This window comes from Bubalus bubalis, chromosome 1 (genome assembly GCF_019923935.1).
Source record: "Bubalus bubalis isolate 160015118507 breed Murrah chromosome 1, NDDB_SH_1, whole genome shotgun sequence".
Taxonomy (NCBI): Eukaryota; Metazoa; Chordata; class Mammalia; order Artiodactyla; family Bovidae; genus Bubalus; species Bubalus bubalis.
In genome coordinates, this window is record NC_059157.1 from 98,963,405 (window position 1) to 98,986,409 (window position 23,005).

General features: G+C 39.6%; 2 protein-coding genes across 3 annotated transcripts in view; both read left to right on the top strand.

Moving 5' to 3' along the window:
* Positions 1 to 4,383, top strand: part of LOC102392936 (T-cell receptor-associated transmembrane adapter 1) — a 65,595-nt gene extending 61,212 nt beyond the window's left edge. For both annotated transcript variants that reach the window (XM_044941614.2, XM_006075298.4), the window contains exon 6: positions 2,686 to 4,383. In XM_044941614.2, coding sequence (XP_044797549.1) covers positions 2,686 to 2,964 — 279 coding nt within the window. In that variant the 3' untranslated portion in view covers positions 2,965 to 4,383. The remainder of the gene's footprint in view (positions 1 to 2,685) is intronic.
* Positions 4,384 to 7,589: 3,206 nt separating this feature from the next.
* On the top strand, positions 7,590 to 9,446 carry LOC102392611 (T-complex protein 1 subunit delta-like). Its single transcript, XM_044941623.2, has one exon. The coding sequence runs from the start codon at positions 7,621 to 7,623 to the stop codon at positions 9,256 to 9,258; it is 1,638 nt and encodes a 545-aa protein (XP_044797558.2). The 5' UTR covers positions 7,590 to 7,620; the 3' UTR covers positions 9,259 to 9,446.
* Positions 9,447 to 23,005: the final 13,559 nt, after the last annotated feature.

Here is a 23,005-nt window from a genome sequence, read left to right on the forward strand (position 1 = left end):
CTGAAGTCGTATGCCTGCTCTTGGCCCAGCTTCTGTTGGCAGGAGGATGGGTAGTGTAATTGGTCCCAGCCTGGGTCGAATGCTTATTCCTGTGCTGAGATGGGATACAGCATTGTAATTGATAGGCTCTCCAGGACCAGAGAGAGGAAAGAAATTTCCTAAAACAAAGTGGGGAATTTATTAAAGAAAGAGAATAGCACGAAGTGCTAGACAGTCAAAAAAGTTACCCACCCCTCTCTATTACGGAATGCCTTTTGGTAATTTTGCTAACTTCACTGACATATTCTCTATCTAGGCAAAGGCAAAGCAGGTCTTAAAACATGAGTTATGTTAAGAAAGCAGTGAAATGTCCAGTTTGCTTGAAATACAGAGTTTATGTGGAGAGTACTGGGAATCAAATAGAAGGTGTGAATTATAAGCATAGGAAACCTTGAATGTTATGCTATAAAATTCAGACTCTAGGCTAAAGTTTCAGGGCCAGGATGGTAAAATATAAAAGTTATGCCTTAGGAAGATAATTTGAAAATAGTATATGGGCTAACTGGCAGAGTATAGAGATGTGATGGCAATAATACCAATTACCTATCTACAATTATCCAGAAATTATTTCAGAAATAAAGTCAGACCAAAGATGCCAGAGAGGTTGTAAATAGAACCATCCACCTGCCTGGTAGAGGAGATAAGACTTTTTAACTTTTAGCATGAAAACAAGTGCCAACAGGGAGAAGCTAATCCATGCATCAGGGGGGTGTTAATCCAAATGTTGCTTCTTTACCCCAAACCCCACAAATTGATATAACTTTGGCTTACTCTGAATGGTAAACCCTTATTTTTGTTTATTCAATGGCTGTTCTAAAGTTTTAGCCTACAGCTCTGATAATTATAGTACCACCATACCTTGGACCTTATCTTGGTTCGAGAACCAGGTTTGAACTGTGCAGTCTACTTAAAACATTGGGTTTTTTCACTAGATGCATACTACAGAGCTATACAGCAAGGGGTTAGTTGAATTTGTGAGTACAGAACTGTGGATATGGAGGGCAGACTATAAAATTATATGTAATATTAAATTACATATAAATTATATGTATATTTACCTGCTCAAGGGGTTGGCATCCCTCACTCCCACATTGTTCAAGGGTCAACTGTAAATTACCTCCATTTGCTAATAACATTGTAAGATGCGTGTTAAGTCACTGCAGTCATGTCCAGCTCATTGTAATCCTATGGATTGTAGCCTACCAGGCTCCTCTATCCATGGAATTCTCCTGGCAAGAATACTGGAATGGGTTGCTTGCCCTCCTCCAGGGGATCTTACCACCCAACATTCTAAAATAGGTACTCTCATTTGATAGCAAGAGGTTAAAAATATTGATAGTTAAAAAAAAAAAAAGAACTTCCCAGGGTCCCATGATCAGAATGTCACAGTTTGAATTCAATCCTAAAACTTTCAAACACCAAATTCAAGATCTTGTCTTCGGGCTTATTGCTTTCTGCAACTTTCTCTAGTCTCCTGCCCTTCTTAATCTAGTGCTGACCCAGCTTTAGGCCAGAGAGGACTGCCAGGCTTTCTTGGATGCAAATGAATCCAAGACCAACCTAAATGAGCTCAAAGAGGATCTGGGGACAGGTAGGCAGGAAGGAAGTAATAGGGGAAAATGGGAAATGCAACTCTCGCCAAATGCTGGTCATATAAATGGTTGTTGGTTATTTAGTTGCCAAGCCATGTCCAACCATTGCAAGCCCATGGTCTATAGCCTGCCAGGTTCCTCTGTCCATGGGATTTCCCAGGCAAGAATACTGAAGTGGGTTGTCATTCCCTTCTCCAGGGGATCTTCCCAACCCAGGAATCAAAGCTGGGTCTCCTGTATTGCAAGTATCTTCTTTACTGACTGAGCCATCAGGGAAGCCCCAGTCATACAAATAAACCCTGTTAACCTTATACTTCTGAGTCTCAAATGTAGAGAAAGCAGAGACTTTTGTGGGTATCAAATAAGCAATTATTAAACATATGTAAAGCATATCTGGTTATATTCCTTCCTGTCATGCTTTGTTCCCAGTTTAACAAATCAGAGTATTGTTACTTGGTAGGTGAAATACAGGGCAGGCACTCCCTGAGGTGAATGCAGGGGGAGAAACTGGTTAAAAAAATCCATCTAAAAAGTTCATGTGTATTCTGAGTATAATAAAGAAAACTGTTTTCTTTTAAGCATTTTCCACTCCAAAATTTTGAATTTACTATTTGTAGTTATCACTCTGATTGACAAATTTGGCAAATAAGGCCGTGAAGACCAGAAAACAAACTTGTGTGTTTTTGGTTGGCTTTAGAGTTTCCCAGTGGAGAGGGCAATGGCACCCCACTCCAGTACTCTTACCTGGAAAATCCCATGGACGGAGGAGCCTGCTGGGCTGCCATCCATGGGGTTGCTAAGAGTCAGACACGACTGAGCTACTTCACTTTGACTTTTCACTTTCATGCATTGGAGAAGGAAATGGCAACCCACTCCAGTATTCTTGCCTAGAGAATCCCAGGGATGGGGGAGCCTGGTGGGCTGCCGTCTATGGGGTCACACAGAGTCGGACACGACTGAAGTGACTTAGCAGTAGCAGCAGCAGCAGAGTTTCGCAGAGGTCAAAGTTAAAGAATGGCTAACAGTGAAAACTTACCATGTGTTTCTCTTTTAGGAAACTGCAGTAAGGGTATGCTATGCCTCATTAGAGCACAATAATGAGGGGAAGCGAAGAAAGCCCAGGAAACAGAAAACTCATTTGTCAGACAAGGATGAAGAGGGGCAGATGCATGCAAAGAATATCAGCCTTTCTAAGACCACTTTGGTGGACAGTTACCCACCAGAAAGCGAGGCAATAGAGGAAAACATTCATGATGATCCCATCAGGCTGTTTGGATTGATCCGTGCACAGAAAGAAAGTTTACACTCGCTAGATTATGATCTAGCTCAGTGAACTGGCTCTTACTGGATGTGTTTGTCAAAGAAATGAAGACCCATTTGACACAGCATGACTTGTCCTGGTGATGATCTGATTGTCTGTTGGTGGGATGGTCGCTTACCTTTTATCCAGAGGTTATGTTATGCACACCAAATGGAATACCATACAAATTAGCTATTTAGTTATTTGAATTCACTTAAAAAAAAAAACCCATGTAGTAAAATGTAAATAAAATCAAGTTTGCAGATTGATCCTGATAGAAGCCTCAAATGTAGCCTCAAACTTCACAACAATACTCAGTGACGTAAACCTCCCCCGAAAAAAGGTTTTAAGCATATGTTCTTGATCATGTTGAAAGAAGTCAATTTTTTTTTAAAGTTCTCCTTTCTGAATGTGAAATATCCCATAATTGGAGAAAATTTCTAATTGAAAGGCATGGGAGGCATTTAAACTTATTGCTAAGGGTAGAGGGATAAGCTTCTTAATATTTTCCACAAATGGAAATTTTAGTTCTAGAAATAAAATTAATGCATACTCCTTATAACAACAAATAGTATAAAAAATAATTTAGACATTCCACTAGCCAGAGATAATTGCAGTGATCAACTTTCTATATATTCTTTTAGATATTTTTCTCAGCATGACCATACATATACCCATATATATAGGTATAGGCCCAGTAGTTTTTTTTTTTTTTTAACAAAAAAGAAAAAGGGGGAATGATGATTGTACACTTATTATTTAAGCTTTTTTCACTTAATATATCATAAATTTCTTTCCACTGTTATTTTTAACTATAACTAACTATAGTTAATAATTTTAATTTAATGACTGCATAGTATTTCACTGATGATTGTACCAAAACTTAAATAATTTTGAAGTACATTTAGCTCATTTCCAATCTCTGGGTTTTTTTTTGCTTTTACAAATAACATTTTAATGAGAATCCATCTTTGCACATGTTTGGTACTTTTCTGACTTCTTGTGGCCAAATGTCTAGGAAAAGGATTGCTGATTTAAAAGGTGTGCATTGTGTAAGTCTCTATAGATTATATTTCTGAAAGGCTAAGAGTTAGGTCAAAGTGTGTGCCCTGTTTAAACGCTAATAAGCTCTCTTAAATCGTTCTCCAAAAATTTTTTTTCTAAAATGCTTTCTATTTCACTCCATTTGGAGTAGACAATTTGGTCGAAATCACTGAACAAAAACATTATACTTGACAGCTATTGCTCCTGCCCTCTGACCAGAGCTTAGAAGATTTTAGTGACTCTTCAATTACCTGTGGAGCTCCCGTGGCTGTTGATATCATAAGTTATACACTGACGATGGAAACAGGCTCTGCACCCATTTAATAGAAGATGAGTATTAGGTTAAAGAAAAGTGTAGCTACTAGTAAAAAAAAAAAAATACTATTAAGAAAAAATAATGAGAGATAATAACAGTGAGAGGGCATCTCTGAAGGAAATCTTAATTCTGAGAACTGAACAATGAGAAGGAACCACCCACATAAAAAGAGGAAGAAAGAGCACATTTTGTGTAAAACTTCTATCCTTATTTGGAAGTGCCTACTTCTATCAGTAATTATTTTCCATTATGAATCTGTAGAAAAATAAATGCTGATTATAAAATTTTTCAAGTTGTCCACAATGCCATAGAAAAGGCGAAAAATATTAATATCTAAGGTCAGAAGAAGTCAGGTTTCTGATTCCAAAGAACCAAAATGAAGTTAATAATACATATTGACTTTGTGTTTAATGTTTAATTTAAAATAAAATTTTTGCTATCATGTTTATGTTGTTAAATGTTTATATATTACCATGGTTCAATAAAAATAAAGTTAGATTGTGTTTACGGCAGCTATTTTTTCCTGTAACTATTCCACAGGATTCACTTGTATTATTTACCTGGCATCTAGAAATATTTGAATTTTTTGCCTCTGGTTTATATTATTTGAATTCTAAAATATTTTAAAGTTTTGTGTACCAGATATATCTGATGCCCATTAGGAAGATTTTTAGCTACAAATTTAAATTCTTTAATAAATATAAGGCTCTTTAAGTTACCTATTTCTTATCGTGTGATCTTGGTGAATGTGTCTTTTGAGGAATTTGTTAAATTTATTGGCATTAAGTTGTTCAAATACTCTCTATTATTCTTTTAATATCTGTAGAATTTGTAGTGACTTTTCTTTTATACTGATAATTTGCTTATTTTTACCCGCAATGGCAACCCACTCCAGTACTCTTGCCTGGAAAATCCCATGGGCGGAGGAGCCTGGTAGCCTGCAGTCCGTGGGGTCTCGAAGAGTCGGACACTTTCACTTTTCACTTTCATGCATTGGAGAAGGCAATCGCAACCCACTCCAGTGTTCTTGCCTGGAGAATCCCAGGGACGGGGGAGCCTGGTGGGCTGCCGTCTATGGGGTCGCACAGAAGTGAAAAGTGAAAGTGAAGTCGCTCAGTCATGTCCGACTCTTCGCAACCCCATGGACTGCAGCCTACCAGGCTCCTCCGTCCATGGGATTTTCCAGGCAAGAGTACTGGAGTAGGGTGCCATTGCCTTCTCCCAACTTAGCAGCAGAGGTTTGTTAATTTTGATACCCTGAAAAAGTTATTGTTCAATTTCCTGTTGTTTTTATATTTTCTGTTTCATTGACTTACCCTCTGATATATATTATATCCTTTCTTCTGCCTATTTTATGTTTCATTTTTCTTTTTTAAAAAAACATTTTAAGGTGGAAACTGAGGTCATTAATATAAAACTTTTCTTATCTAAAGTAGTCAGTCTCATAAATTTCCCCTTTCTAAAATACTGTTTTGCTATATCCCACAAATTTTGATGTTTTCATACTCATTCATTTCAAATACTTTCAATTTCCCTTTTGATTTCTTCTTTAAGCAATGGGTTACTTATAAATGTATTTTATAGTTTCCAAATATTTGAGAATTTTCCAGATATTTCTGTTGTTGACTCCTAAATTAATTCTACTGTGGTCATAGAACATATGACTTGAATCTTTTTATATTTATTGTGGCTTTACTGTCAGAATATAGTCTATCTTGGTGGATAATGGTGTGCACTAGAAAAATGTGTATTCTATTGTTGATAGAGTGTTCTGTAAGTGTCAATTAGGTCAATTTGGTTGATAGAGTTTTTCAAGTCTTCCAGGTGGCCCTGGTGGTAAAGAATCCCCCTGCCAACGCAGAAGACACAGGAGACGTGGGTTCCTCCCTGGGTCAGGAAGATCCCCTGGAGGAGGCCATGGCATCCCGCTCTAGTATACTTGCTGGGAGAATCTTGTGGACAGAGGAGCCTGGTGGGCTATAGACTGTGGGGTGGCAAACAGTTGGACACAACTGAAGTGAGTGAGCATGCACACACATGCATATCCTCACTGATTTTGCCTCTGTGTTCTATCAATTATTGAGAGGAGATTGTTGAAATCTGACTGTATTTGTACTTTTGTCTATTTCTCTGTACCAGTCTGTCGGTTATCGTTTCATGTTTTTTAAAGCTCTACTATTATTAGGGCATACATGTTCAGAGCATTAGTTTGAGATGAATTTAATCTTCATCACTATGATATAACCATCTTTGTCCTTGGTAGTATTGTTTTCTCTGCAATCTACTGTGTCTAATTTTAATATTATTATTTTAGCTCTTTTGATTAATGTTAGCATGATATATCTTTTCATATCTTTTCAACCTAGTTATATCTTGTATACTTAAAGTGCACTTATTGTGGGCCACATATAGTTTTGCTTTTTTAAAAAATCCAGTCTGAAAATCTATCATTTAATTGGGGTTTTATTTTCATTTAGTGCAGTTATTGATATTATTGAGTTCAAAACAACACTTTCGATATGTTTATTTGTCCCATCTGTTCTTGTTTTCTTTTTAGGACAGCTTCTAGATTATATCAGTATTTTATGATCCCATTTTATTTTCATGGCTGGATTATTAGTTATAAATCTGTTATTTTAGTATTGCATATCATTATAAATTTTCACATTTCAGCTGAAAAAATGTAAAGAAAACAGAACATTTTGACTCAAAAAACAGATGAATTCCACAGTCTTAAGATTTTCATTGAAAATGTCTTAAGGTTCCAAAAAGTTCAACTCAAATCTCAAGAGTAGGAGTAGTAACTCATTTTCCTTTGGTATTAAAGGATTTATTTCTAGCAGATTAAAGGCAGTATGATTAGTTTTGACATATATTTAAATCTCTGAGGGTTTGCCTTCATTTGATAAAACGAATTGATAATTTATATTAAGACAGTGAAAAACAAGAACATTAAAATTTATAGAAGATAATAAGACAAATTCAATAGATGCACTAATAATGATGCTTGTGTTCCTTTAACCTCTTCGAAGAAGCCACCCTGCCGACTCACAGCTTCTACTAAGTCATGGCTGACTGTATCTGAAGTGGGTACCTGAATCAAGATAGCTGTCTAATCTATAGATTGGTGTAGATGATGCACTATCATTGGGGGCAGAGCCAACAGGATGCTATTAAAGAGAATTTGGTGCTTGGTAAACAAGGCATAATTGCAAGGGGGCAGCTGGAAGGTTCGTGAAGGCGGTGGGCGCTTACGGTTGGTCCCTGGTCAGCCTCAATCCACGTCCATCCATCCTTCCCAAGCTAACGCAGACCCATCCAAGGTTGCCATGCCCGAGAACGTAGCACCCCGGACCGGGCCGCCCGCTGGGGCTGTCGGGGCTGCCGGGGCTGCCGGCGGTCGCAGGAAGAGCGCCTATCAGGACCGCGATAAGCCGGCCCAAATCCGCTTCAGCAACATCTCCGCAGCCAAAGCTGTTGCTGATGCCATTAGAACAAGCCTCGGACCAAAAGGAATGGATAAAATGATTCAAGATGGAAAAGGTGATGTGACCATTACAAATGATGGTGCCACCATTCTGAAACAAATGCAGGTGTTACATCCAGCAGCCAGAATGCTGGTGGAGCTGTCCAAGGCTCAGGATATAGAAGCAGGAGATGGCACCACATCAGTGGTCATTATTGCTGGCTCTCTCTTGGATTCCTGTACCAAGCTTCTTCAGAAAGGGATTCATCCCACCATCATTTCTGAGTCATTCCAGAAGGCTTTGGAAAAGGGCATTGAAATCTTGACTGACATGTCTCGACCTGTGGAACTGAGTGACAGAGAAACGTTGTTAAATAGTGCGGCCACTTCATTGGACTCAAAGGTTGTGTCTCAGTATTCAAGTCTCCTTTCTCCGATGAGTGTAGATGCAGTGATGAAAGCGATTGACCCAGCCACAGCTACTAGTGTAGATCTTAGAGATATTAAAATAGTTAAGAAGCTTGGTGGGACAATTGATGATTGTGAGTTGGTGGAAGGTCTGGTTCTTACTCAAAAGGTAGCAAATTCTGGCATAACCAGAGTTGAAAAGGCTAAGATTGGGCTTATTCAGTTCTGCTTATCTGCTCCCAAAACAGATATGGACAATCAAATAGTGGTTTCTGACTATGTTCAAATGGATCGAGTGCTAAGAGAAGAGAGAGCTTATATTCTAAATTTAGTGAAGCAAATTAAAAAAACAGGATGTAATGTTCTTCTCATACAGAAGTCTATTCTAAGAGATGCTCTTAGTGATCTTGCATTACATTTCCTGAACAAAACGAAGATTATGGTGGTAAAGGATATTGAAAGTGAAGACATTGAATTCATTTGTAAGACGATTGGAACCAAACCAGTTGCTCATGTTGACCAGTTCACTGCTGACATGCTGGGATCTGCTGAGTTAGCTGAGGAGGTCAGCTTAAATGGTTCTGGCAAACTGATCAAGATTACAGGCTGTGCAAGCCCTGGAAAAACAGTTACAATTGTTGTTCGTGGTTCTAACAAATTGGTGATAGAAGAAGCTGAGCGCTCTATCCATGATGCTCTCTGTGTTATTCGCTGTTTAGTGAAGAAGAGAGCTCTTATTGTAGGAGGTGGTGCTCCAGAAATAGAGTTGGCCCTACGGTTAACTGAATACTCACGAACATTGAGTGGTATGGAATCCTACTGCATTCGTGCTTTTGCAGATGCTATGGAAGTCATTCCATCTACACTAGCTGAAAACGCTGGCCTGAATCCTATTTCTACTGTAACAGAACTAAGAAACTGGCATGCTCAGGGAGAAAAAACTACAGGCATTAATGTCCGAAAGGGTGGTATTTCCAACATACTGGAGGAACTGGTTGTCCAGCCTCTGTTGGTTTCAGTCAGTGCACTGACTCTAGCAACTGAAACTGTCCGGAGCATTCTGAAGATTGATGATGTGGTAAACACTCGGTAATCTGGTTAACACTGTCTGACTGGCACCATCATGGCCACTAATGGTGCAGCTGGAGTGGAAGAGCACCTTGGCATTCCTTGTTTGGAAGATTGTTAGGAATTTCTGGGCCTGGTCTTCCAGTTGGCATTTGCTTGAAATTGTATTGACACAGTTTAATGAAAATATTAAACACATGGTTTCAAAAAGCAGATTAATTTATTGCTCTATAGTCTGCATTATTCCCACTCTCTCCTAAATTCTGTTATTTCTGATTGACTTTAGAAATCTGTGAGGAGAGAAAAAAGGAGTTAACATTTGCCTGTCAAATTCTGAAGGACTTAATGCTGGGTACTCTTAAGTTTTGTGTTAGGTTGTGGTTTTTTGTTGTTTTTCTCTTTTTTGGCTGCATGGCATGTGGGATCTTACTTCCCCGACCAGGGATCAAACCCACACTCCCTGTATGGGCAGCAAAGAATCTTAAACACTGGACTGCCAGGGAAGTCTCCAGTTTTGTGTTTATTGATAGAAGTATTGAGAAGGAAAATTGGCCCAATATGCTCATCACCCTGATAACCCCCCATTTTCAGTAATACATATGCTGTTTGAAAAGTTAACAGTACAGAAAGAGTGAAAAATGAAAGTTTTTCTCATTCTTATCCCTTTTTCTAAGAACTACTGTTGTGTTAATTGGGATTCCTTCTAAAAATAAAAATATGCATATATGTAGCAAAAAAAAAAAATTGCAAGGGGGCAGAAACTAAGAGTAAGCACAAGAAGATTGTTGCTAGAGAACGGAATTCAAGACTCTGATCAAGAAAATCGTAACAACTTTTATTTATTAAGAACTTACTAAGGGCAAGACCCTGGACTAAGTACTTACCTGCATACCTAATTTAATCATGTAATGCCCTAAAATATGGATGCTGTTATAATCTTACATATGAGAAAACCAAGGCTGATAAAGATTAACTTGCCCAATATTTCACAAATATAGATTCAAAATTTAAATAGCAGTCCAAGTGCAGAGCTGGATAAATTGAGAAATTGACCCCTTCAGTTGGTTAAAAGCACCTTAGGCCCAAGTTTTGGATTGTCCCTGGTGAAGTGAAGCAGCTCAGTCATGTCCGACTCTTAGCAACCCCATGGACTGCAGCCTACCTGGCACCTCTGTCCATGGGATTTTCCAGGCAAGAGTACTGGAGTGGGTTGCCATTGCCTTCTCCATTTGCCATTGCCAAGCACTGTTACTACTAAGTGCTTAAAATAAAATAACCCATTCAACTTTCTTGGGTTAGGTACTATTATCTCTCATTTTACAGATGAAGTCTCTGCAGTATAGAGTGGTTAAGAAACTTGTCAAGGGTCAAACAGCTAGTGAGTGTTGGAGCCAGGATTTAATTCCAGGCAGCCTGACTCCAGAGTAATGAGTTCTCAGGTACCACACTTCTCCTTCCTCTGGTCATGGATCTGTCTTAGGTGACACCATAGATGGTTGTAGCCATTGTGCCAGCAGTTACCTGGGACAACAGAGCCAAGACTGAATGAAGCCAGGGTCCTTTCTAACAGCTCCGTGGTGGTTTAGTCATCAAGTCGTATCCGACTCCTGTGACCCCATGGACTATAGCCCACCAGGTTCCTCTTTCCATGGGATTTTCCAGGCAAGAGTACTGGAGTAGGCTGCCATTTCCTTCTCCAAGGCTTGATTGTCCCTACATCCTGCCTATTTAATCATAATCATCTCTACTTTAAATACATTGGGTTTCTCATATTTAAAAGTAAAAAAGGTTAACTAAGACAAATTGAAGAAAAAGTATTAGAAATGTTGAAAAATAATAAAAATTTATTGTAGTTTTCACAAACTAAGAACATCTCTAATTTAGGATGAATCTAAATATAAATCCGTGTAAATGAGAATTTGTGGCTTTTAATAAACACCAAGACATCTGCCACAACAGGCTCATATTAAAGTGTTTTCACAGGCAAGTATTTTATTAATGCCACTTGCTTTTAAATGCCTTGCCTTTACCAGTCTCTATCCCAATTTTAGGGGAAAGAGAGGTCATCACTTCAGTGACTTTGGATGCTAAAGTCATGTTCACACCTATAAAAGACAAAACCCAAAACAAACTTGCAAAAAAATTTTCAGTGTTACAGGTAACACCTGGTTTTGTGCTCAGTTTTGTCTAATATTGAACATGGCTGTGGAAAGCTATCTCATTTAGAAATTTTTATTTAAACCAAAATGGAAAGAATGGAATAAGTGTTTCAGTCAGTACTATCTTTGGCCACTTCTGATATAATTAACTCTCTTAACAAGTCAGTATCCATCACCAAACTTGAGAGTTAGACATTTGGTTTGGTTTTCATCTAAATTGATTGAGACAGTAGATTAAAAAACTGGTCCAAGTGTTGAGTAATAAAAATGTACCATTAGCATTTTAACTTGAGAAGGCAATGGCACCCCACTCCAGTATTCTTGCCTGGAAAACCCCATGGACAGAGGAGCCTGATGGGCTACAGTCCATGGGGTTGCTAGGAGTCGGACATGGCTGAGTGACTTCACTTTCACTTTTCACTTTCATGCATTGGAGAAGGAAATGGCACCCCACTCCAGTGTTCTTGCCTGGAGAATCCCGGGGACAGGGGAGCCTGGTGGGCTGCAGTGTATGGGGTCACACAGAGTCAGACAAGACATGACTGAAGCGACTTAGCAGCAGCAGCAGCAGCATTTTAACTTAAAATGTATAAACATCTTTTATTAAACCTTTGATGTAGGCCCAAGGCCATTTCTTAAGAAAGTCTATGATAGGAATTTCATGCCATCTTTATTATATAAATCTCATTATCCATAAAATAATGTCTATAGCCCCAGTTTTAGTTTCTTTAAAGTGAAATAAGAAACATCTGTGATGAAATCAAAGTACAGAATTCCTCTAGACCTTTTCTTCCAAGATTTTTATGGGAACTTTACCCACATCTAAATTGGCAGCAATTTTTAAGCAAGTCACATTTTTTTTCTTTGCTAAACAGTAAGTTTATTTATCATTCAGAAAGTTCTAGCCGTACTCATATATCATTAGGACACATAATAGTTGTCTTATGTAATTACAATAACAAGTATAGCTAGCAAGTTTAGAAGACAAACACCACTGACTCTTGCAGGTCAGAAAGCAACAGTTAGAACTGGACATGGAACAACAGACTGGTTCCAAATAGGAAAAGGAGTACGTCAAGGCTGTATATTGTCACCCTGCTTATTTAACTTCAATGCAGAGTACATCATGAGAAACGTTGGGCTGGAGGAAGCACAAGCTGGAATCAAGATTGCCAGGAGAAAGATCGATAACCTCAGATATGCAGATGACACCACTCTTATGGCAGAAAGTGAAGAAGAACTAAAGAGCCTCTTGATGAAAGTGAAAGAGGAAGTCAAAAAGTTGGCTTAAAGCTCAACATTCAGAAAATGAAGATCATGGCATCTGGTCCCATCACTTCATGGCAAACAGATAGAGAAACAGTGGAAACAGTGCCTGACTTTATTTTTTGGGGCTCCAAAATCACTGCAGATGGTGATTGCAGCCATGAAATTAAAAGACGCTTACTCCTTGGAAGGAAAGTTATGACCAAACTAGACAGCATATTAAAAAACAGAGACATTACTTTGTCAACAAAGGTTCGTCTAGTCAAGGCTATGGTTTTTCCAGTGGTCATGTATGGATGTGAGAGTTGGACTATAAAGAAAGCTGAGTGCTGAAGAATTGATGCTTTTGAACTGTGGTGTTGGAGAAGACTCTTGAGAGTCCCTTGGACTGCAAGGAGATCCAGCCAGTCCATCCTAAAGGAAATCAGTCCTGGGTGTTCATTGGAAGGACTGATGTTGAAGCTGAAACTCCAATACTTTGGCCACCTGATGCGAAGAGCTGACTCATTGGAAAAGACCCTGATGCTGGGAAAGATTGAAGGCAGGAGGAGAAGGGGATGACAGACGATGAGATGGCTGGATGGCATCACTGACTCAATGGACATGAGTTTGGGTAAGCTCCGGGAGTTGGTGACAGACAGGGAGGCCTGGTGTGCTGCGGATCATGGGGTCGCTAAGAGTCAGACATGACTGGGCGACTGAAGTGAACTAAACTCACTCTTGGGAAGTCCACAACTCTGGTGGTGGGACAAATTTCAGGTGACTGTAAGTGTTATCTACAGGCCGTTATCACACAAGCAACAGCAGCACCTGAAAATCTACCAACAGAAAGATTAATTTCTGAACCAAGCATTATTGTGTTTTTGTATTCTTCAAAAGAACAGAGAGAATTCTATTGAGCCCACAGAGGCAAACTGCCAGCAGTCCTCTAGTTTTCATAATCCCATTTATTCTTTCTTGATACAGAATCCTGATTTTTTAACTGGTGACCAAGTCGGCCTTAGGGCTTTCCAGTTTGCTCAGTGGTAAAAGAATCTGCCTGCCAAAGCAGGAGACACAGGTTCGATTCCCTGGGACAGAAAGATCCCCTGGAGGAGGAAATGGTTACCCATCCCAGTATTCTGGCCTGGAGAATTCCATGGACAGAGCCTGGTGGGCTACAATCCAGGGGGTTGCAAAGAGTTGGACACAACTGAGCACATATGCAAACAGGACTTAACATACCATATCATTTATATGTGGAATCCAAAATATGATACAAATAAATTTACAAAACCAATCACAGACACAGAAAACAAACTTATGGTTACCAAAAGGGAAATGGGATGGCAGTGGTATAATTTAGAGTTAACAATAAGGTCCAACTGTATAGCACAGGGAACTATCTAATAACCTATAATAAACCGCAATGGAAAATTTGAAAAGCATGTATAAATATGTATATATATATTTATTTACATATGTATGTATATATAAAATGGAATCACTTTGCTGAGCACCAGAAATTAACACAATGCTATAGGTCAGCTATACTTCAATTAAAAAGATGCTATGGATGAATTTGAACAGCCATGTTAGATCACAGGATGGACGCCACAGGCTAAGGATGGCAGCCACAGGCTAAGGATGGCAGAGAAACAACAGAAAGCACATAAGCCTCTAACACATGAAGCATCACTCCAACCTTGAGCCAACCATATCCAGCTTTCTTAATGTGGGAGAAATTTGTTTTCTTTAAGCCATTGTTATTTTGAGTTTTCTGTTTACTTCCAGGCGGGCCTTATCCAGGTCATGCATCCACAAATACCTTGGTTTCACGTTTTACCTAACTTTTCCCCAAGAGGAAATAAGGACTGCTAAAATTGTGTCCTTTAGGGTGCAGGGAAGTTTGTAAAATGAGATCCATTGACATACATCCATGGTTAGTATCTGTTTTATACTACTGAGAATAATCTTAGAGATCGTAGAAAAGCCACGTTTTAGGAAGAAAAACGCATATTGAAATTTCTTACATATGCATAAGCTTGTTTCTTCTTTTAAATTTAGACTATTACATATGATTTTGAAGACTATACTTGTATACCTTTATTGGTTATTACAAGTTCAGAGGAAACACAAAAGAATTGTGCCTTAAGGAGATCATTGAAAATTCAGCAAGACATTTACAGACATTTTAAATAGGTATTAAAACAACCAGTTTTAAAACACCAACAATTATCTCTTAACTGATTATACTTCATCCACTCTAAATCTTACTATAAAATTGTTAGGACAATAACACTTGCTGTATTTTTAATTACCGAGTTGGTGTCAGTTTGACCTAATTCAGTCAGCTTAGCTGGCTCTGAAAGACAAGGTTCCAGCAAAGATGTAAATCAAGTGGCCTGCAGAGTTCAACTCTGATACAGGTCAGAGCAAGCAATGGAGATGTGAGATCAGATTCTAACAAGAAGGAAGGCCGGTCTGCAGCCTCTTGCAGGGCACTTAGGCAAACAAGTTTCCTTCTTCCTCCAGCCAGGACTGCTGCAGTGTCCTCTGCTCTATAGTTTCGAAACTTTAGTTATCCTAAAAAAAGGAATACCTTTTCCTGGATCTTTTGACATCTTCTTGTCAATTTTGCCATTCTTGCATACTTTGCACTCAATGAGGAACAGCACATATCTCATCTGCAAAATCAGAATGTGGAAGATTAATGCTATATGCGCCCTCTCTCACTGTTAATAAATAAAATCCCATTCATCTCTTTTTCCATTTTTTGCGAATAAAAATGAGGTCACAGGCCTGCTTTTTACTTTTTATGCTAAGTAATGAAGTTTACAAAGACTTGCATTAAAAAAGTAGAAGTCTTCACAATTAACAAGAGTCTAAAAGAAATGATGTCCCCTCTCTCCTGAAGTTACAGAAAGAGAGCTTTCTACATCATAAAACAAATTCAAATGGTCTGATTTGATAAAATATTAAATAGAGAGTATTCACAAGAATATCAATCATGTTTCCTGTGCAACAAGGGGATTTGTGAATATTCATAACTGTTCTATTAATATAAATTTGTCCTTGGAAGCAGCATTTAAAGATAAGATTCTTGTAAGGCTTTGAAGACTTTGGAGATTGTTGCTATGTCTTGTAATAATAACCAAAAGAAATTTGCAGTTCTGATTAGTTATTTTACCCAACCTGTATTATACTGAGCAGACAGTATTATAACTGTCTTCTCAGGGTTTTTATTTATTTATTTTATTTTATTTTTAAACTCTACACTATTGCATTGGTTTTGCCAAATATTGAAATGAATCCGCCACAGGTTTTTAAAGATTGTATTGCTGCTGCTAAGTTGCTTCAGTCGTGTCCGACTCTGTGCGACCCCATAGACGGCAGCCCACCAGGCTTCCCCGTCCCTGGGATTCTCCAGGCAAGAACACTGGAGTGGGTTGCCATTGCCTTCTCCAATGCATGAGAGTGAAAAGTGAAAGTGAAGCCGCTCAGTCGTGTCCGACTCTTAGCGACCCCATGGACTACAGCCTACCAGGCTCCTCTGTCCATGGGATTTTCCAGGCAGGAGGACTGGAGTAGGGTGCCATTGCCTTCTCCAAAAGATTGTATTAGGTTGGTGCAAAAGTAATTGTGGTTTTGCATTATTGAACTTTGCAATGATATTGGAATACATCCTTAAATACATATGGTTATGTTATACAACATTTTAATGCACATTTCTCACTTTGTTTTTTTGCTAATGACTTACTACTTGCTGTTTATTCTAGACTATAGAAATGATGTTAGACAAAAAGCAAATTTGAGCAATTTTCTTATTTGAATTCAAAATGGGTTGCAAAGCAGCAGTGACAAATTGCAACATCATCAACAACAACATGAACATCAACAACAATTGGCTCTGGAACTACAAATGAATGTACAGCGCTGTGGTGGTTGAAGAAGTTTGTAAAGGAAATGAGAGCTTTGAAAATGAGGAGCATAGTGGCTGGCCATTGGAAGCCATCATCGGAGCTGATCCTCTTACAACTACATGAGAAGTTGCTGAAGAACTCAACGTTGACCGCTCTACAGTTGTTCAGCATTTGAAGCAAGTTGGAAAGGTGAAAAAGCTCAATAAGTGAGTGCCTCATGAGCTGACTGCAAATTTTAAAAACTGTCATTTTGAAGTGTCTTCTCTTATTCTATGCAATAACAATGAATCAGTTCTCAATTGGATTTTGATGTGCAACGAAGTGTATTTTATACAACAACAAACAATGAGCAGCTCACTTCCCAAAGCCAAACTTGTGCCAAGAAAAGGTCATGGTCACTGTTTGGTGGTCTGCTGCCGGTCTGATCTATTACAGCTTTCTGAATCCTGGTGAAATCATCACTTCTGAGAAGTATGCTCAGCAAATTGATGAAATGCACTGAAACCTGTAATGCCTGAAGCCAGCATTGGTCAACAGAAAGAACCCAATTATTTTCCATGACAACGCCCAACCACAGGTTGCACAACCAATGCTTCAAAAGTTGAACAAATTGGGTTACACCTCATCTACCATATTCACTTAACCTCTTGCCAACTGAATACCACTCTAAGTATCTTGACAACTTTTTGTAGGGAAAATGCTTCTACAACCAGGAGGAGGCAGAAAATGCTCTCCAAGGGTTCAGCAAATCCTGAAGCATGCATTTTTACACTATAGGAATATACAGACTTATTTCTTGTTGGCAAAAAAGGTGTTGATTGCAATGGTCCCTATTTTTATTAGCAAAGATGTATTTGAGCCTAGTTGTGATTTAAAATTCATGTCCAAAACTTCAATTATTTTTGTACCAACCAAGTATTAAAAAATACTTGTCATATTAGTAAGTCACATCAGGAAATAATCAGTAGCATTTTCCAATTTTGTCACAATCATGATCAAAAAACTTAAAGCCAATGACTGCAATTTTTCTTGTTTAAACTAGGAGATTGAATCAACTAACTTATGAGGAATAATATTTTACAAATATTTTGAGAATGGAGGGATAATCCACCTATAAGTGTCCTACAAGTAATATATCCAAAAAAAAAAAAATAACATAAAATACATTGACAGTTACAATAGTGTTAGGCAAAACAGACATGACAACAGAAAGCAATAATAAAGCACCGCAGTTGGTAAACTTAACATTTACTAAGAATATATAGTGTTTCTAATTTGTGTGAAGAAAGCTGAGTGCTGAAGAATTGATGCTTTTGAACTGTGGTGTTGGAGAAGACTCTTGAGAGTCCCTTGGACTGCAAGGAGATCCAGCCAGTCCATCCTAAAGGAAATCAGTCCTGGGTGTTCATTGGAAGGACTGATGTTGAAGCTGAAACTCCAATACTTTGGCCACCTGATGCGAAGAGCTGACTCATTGGAAAAGACCCTGATGCTGGGAGGGACTGGGGGCAGGAGGAGAAGGGGACGACAGAGGATGAGATGGCTGGATGGCATCACCGACTCGATGGTCATGGGTTTGGGTGGACTCCGGGAGTTGGTGATGGACAGGGAGGCCTGGTGTGCTATGATTCATGGGGTCGCAAAGAGTCGGACACGACTGAGCGAAAGAACTGAACTGAACTGAACTGAATATCATAAAGCCAAAATTTATAGAACCAAAAGGAGAAAGTATAAAAGTAAAACTCTGAGGAGGAAATTTTTCCTCTACTCTTACTGGTTCTTTTGGCTGATGTAACAATTGACATAAGACAGATTAATAGAAGAAAAGCCAGTTTAGCTTTGTAACTATAGGGTCCCCCAAAAACCTGAGACTCAGAGAAGGTACCAAAGCAAAGAAGGAAGCTTTCATACATTTTAGACAAAGAAACAACAAATTCACGAGGAACTGACAAAACAAAGAAGCTTAGGTCTGAGTACTAATTAGTGAAGAATCTAACAGAATTTGTTTACACAGCCTTCTCAGCCCTGATTCCCTGTCTCTGGTGATAAGGATGTCTCTCTACATCCTGCTACAGGGAGGCTACCTTTCTCATGGGAGATTTATCTCCTACTTTCATGGGAACAAAGGAAGGGGACAAAGAGGGTCAGAGTGTCCTTCTGGCACTGGCTGTTACTTAAATAACTTTAATCAATATGCCACTCTGGCATATTTTGTCATGGCCTGCCCTGAGCTACATCAACCTAAACACAACTTTCTCTGTAATTTATGGATTAATACACAAAGAAATCAATAACGCCTTGGAAGATGCAGAAAATATAGTTAATATTGACTCAATTAAAAACTTATAAGCTGCTGTCTCTGGCAAACTGTTATGCTGTGAAAGGGTTACAAGTTGGCCCAGATCGTAAGCCTCTCTGCCCTAGGAGTGCTGACATTAGGTGTCCTGAGCCTCTCAGACCAGTCTCATCTGACCTCAAGTAACCTCACTCATTTATGCTACTAATACATGATATGAAAACATCTGAGGAACTAAGACAGTGGGCTTTTATAGAAAACTGTATTCAGTAACCGGACATTTTCAGGAACACATAGAACAGTTATGAAAATTATTGACCACATTCTAAGCCATAAACTAAGCCTTGGTATATGTCAAAAAAGCAGAATTACAGACAAGATAAGTTAAAAAAGTAAGTAAATTTGGAGATGATAAACACATTTTTAAATATCCCATGGATAAAAGAATAATGAAAGTTAAAACTGAGAGATAAAACTGAACTATGATTCCACCTACTTCTGGGTTGTTTTTATTGATACTTAGAAGGAAATGTAGTCTTAAAAGCTCATGTTAAAAAATAGTGTGAAAACCAAGCATTAAATATCAACTGTAAAATGTTGACGATAAACATAAGTCTAAATAGAGAAGGAAACAAAGAGCAGCAATTAATTAGGAAATGATATAGAATTTGCAAGGCCAAAATTAATTCTTTGATAAGATATAATGTCAATACTTTCAAGCTTCTATATCAGTGATCTGCAACTGAGAGCAATTTTGCTTTCCTCGTCTTCCAACCCTTCCCCAGGGAACATCTGGCGATGACTGAAGACAAACTGTGATTGGAAATACAGCCTGGGGTGGGGTGTGTCACTGGCATGTGGTGGGTAGAGTCCAAAGATGATGCTGAAAATCCTGCATGTGGGCTTCCCTGGTGACTCTTTGTTAAAGAATCCGCCTGACAATGCAGGAAACACAGGTTCGATCCCTGATCCAAAAGAGTCCCTCATGCCACAAAAACTAAACCAGTGTGCCACAACTATTGAGCCTGTGCTCCAGAGTCCCAAACTGCAACTACTGAAGTTCATGTCTCAGGCTGCTTCCCTGGTGGCTCAGAGGTTAAAGCATCTGCCTGCAATGCGGGAGACCTGGGTTCGATCCCTGGGTTGGGAAGATCCCTTGGAGAAGGAAATGGCAACCCACTCCAGTATTCTTGCCTGGAGAATCCCATGAGCGGAGGAGCCTGGTGGGCTAAACAGTCCACGGGGTCGCAAAGAGTCGGACACGACTGAGCGACTTCACTTTCACTTTCACTGAGCCTGCATGCTACAACTACTGAAGCTCAAGTGCCTAGAGCCCATGCTCTACAACAGGAGAAGCCACCGAAATGCGAAGCCTGCACACTGCAACTGGAGTAGCCCCACTCACCGAAAACTAGAGAAAAGCCTGTGCAGCAGTGAAGACCCAGCACAGCCAATACATTAAAAAATACATTTAAAAAAATCCTGCAATGCACAGGACAGCTCCTATTAACAAAGAATCATTGACCCAAATTGTCAAAGTTGAGAAATCCTATTCAGTTAAATGGATTAAGTATAGGGAGAAGCCATTATACACAATATTAGGAATTAAAAGGGGCTCATGTCCTCAAATATAGAAAAATATTAAGATAATTAGAACCTTAACACTGGTGACATAAGATGGAGGGGTGGAAGGATATATGCTCATCTTCTCCTGTGAGAACTCCAAAACTACAACTCACTGCTGAACAACTGTTGACTGGAAAATATTGGATCCCACCAACAAAAGATACCCTACATCCAAGGGTAAAGGAGAAGCCACAGCATGATGGCAGGAGGGGTGAAATTGCATTTAGAATCAAACCCCTTATCTGCCAGAGATGCTCAGAGGGCTCAAACAAACCTTGTGTGCACCAGGACCCAGAGACCCCACAGAGACTGAGCCAGAACTGTGTTTCAGTGTCTCCTGCAAAGGTATGGGTAACAGTAGCCTGCTGCAGGGGCAGCGGCAGGGGCAGGGGCTCTGGGCACAGCAGACCTGGGTATGGCACAAGCCCACTTGAAGGAGATTGTGATTAACCCCACTATAGAGCTGCCAGAACTTACACAGGACTGGGGAAACAGACACTTAGAGGGCACAAATAGAACCTTGTGCAAACCAGGACCCAGGAGAAAGGAGCAGTGACCACACAAGAGACTGACCCAGACTTGCCCATGAGTGTCCATGAGTCTCTGGCAGAGGTTGATAGTGGCCAGCTGCAGGGTCAAGGGCACTGAGTGCAGCAGTGCCTGCATGGGATCTTTTGAAGGAGGTCTCCATTATCTTCCTTCAGTCAGTTCAGTTCAGTCGCTCAGTCATGTCCGACTCTTTGTGACTCCAAGAATCACAGCACACCAGGCCTCTCTGTCCATCACCAACTCCTGGAGTTTACCCAAACTCATGTCCATCGAGTCGGTGATGCCATCCAGCCATCTCATCCTCTGTCATTCCCTTATCCATCTGCCCCCAATCCCTCCCAGCATCAGGGTCTTCTCCAATGAGTCAACTCTTCATATGACATGGCCAAAGTATTTGAGTTTCAGCTTCAGCATCAGTCCTTCCAATGAACACCAAGGACTGATCTCCTTTAGGATGGACTGGTTGGATCTCCTTGCAGTCCAAGGGACTCTCAAGAGTCTTCTCCAACACCACAGTTCAAAAGCATCAATTCTCCGGTGCTCAGCTTTCTTCACAGTCCAACTCTTACACCCATACATGACCACTGGAAAAACCATAGCCTTGACTAGACGGACCTTTGTTGGTAAAGTAATGTCTCTACTTTTTATATGCTATCTAGGTTGATCATAACTTTCCTTCCAAGGAGTAAGCGTCTTTTAATTTCATGGCTGCAATCACCATCTGCAGTGATTTTGGAGCCCAAAAAATAAAGTCTGACACTGTTTCCACTGTTTCCCCATCTATTTCCCAAGAAGTGATGGGACCAGATGCCATGATCTTCATTTTCTGAATGTTGAGCTTTAAGCCAACTTTTTCACTCTCCACTTTCACTTTCATCAAGAGGCTTTTGAGTTCCTCTTCACTTTCTGCCATAAGGGTGGTGTCATCTGCATATCTGAGGTTATTGATATTTCTCCCAGAAATCTTGATTCCAGCTTGTGCTTCTTCTAGCCCAGCATTTCTTATGATGTACTCTGCATAGAAGTTAAATAAGCAGGGTGACAATATACAGCCTTGACATACTCCTTTACCTATTTGGAACCAGTCTGTTGTTCCATGTCCCATTCTAACTGTTGCTTCCTGACCTGCATATAGGTTTCTCAAGAGGCAAGTCAGGTGGTCTGTTGTTCCCATCTCTTGAAGAATTTTCCACAGTTTGTTGTGATCCAAACAGTCAAAGGCTTTGGCATAGTCAATAAGGCAGAAATAGATGTTTTTCTAGTACTCTCTTGCTTTTTTGATGATCCAGCAGATGTTGGCAATTTGATTTCTGGTTCCTCTGCCTTTTCTAAAACCAGCTTGAACATCTGGAAGTTCACGGTTGACGTATTGCTGAAGCCTGGCTTGGAGAATTTTGAGCATTACTTTACTAGCGTGTGAGATGAGTGCAGTTGTGTGGTAGTTTGAGCATTCTTTGGCATTGCCTTTCTTTGGGATTGGAATGAAAACTGACCTTTTCCAGTCCTGTGGCCACTGCTGAGGTTTCCAAGTTTGCTGGCATATTGAGTGCAGCACTTCACGTTCCAAGATGTCTGGCTCTAGGTGAGTGATCACACCATCGTGATTATCTGGGTCGTGAAGCTCTGTTTTGTACAGTTCTTCTGTGTATTCTTGCCACCTCTTCTTAAAATCTTCTGCTTCTCTTAGGTCCATACCATTTCTGTCCTTCATCGAGCCCAGCTTTGCATGAAATGTTCCCTTGGTATCTCTGATTTTCTTGAAGAGATCTCTAGTCTTTCCCATTCTGTTGTTTTCCTCTATTTCTTTGCATTGATCGCTGAGGAAGGCTTTCTTACCTCTCCTTGCTATTCTTTGGAACTCTGCATTCAGATGCTTATATCTTTCCTTTTCTCCTTTGCTTTTCAGTTCTCTTCTTTCCACAGCTATTTGTAAGGCCTCCTCAGACAGCCATTTTGCTTTTTTGCATTTTTTTT

What these genes read in the sequence shown, in the direction of transcription:
- LOC102392611 (XM_044941623.2), top strand. Translation starts at nt 7,621, where the DNA reads ATGCCCGAGAACGTAGCACCCCGGACCGGGCCGCCCGCTGGGGCTGTC.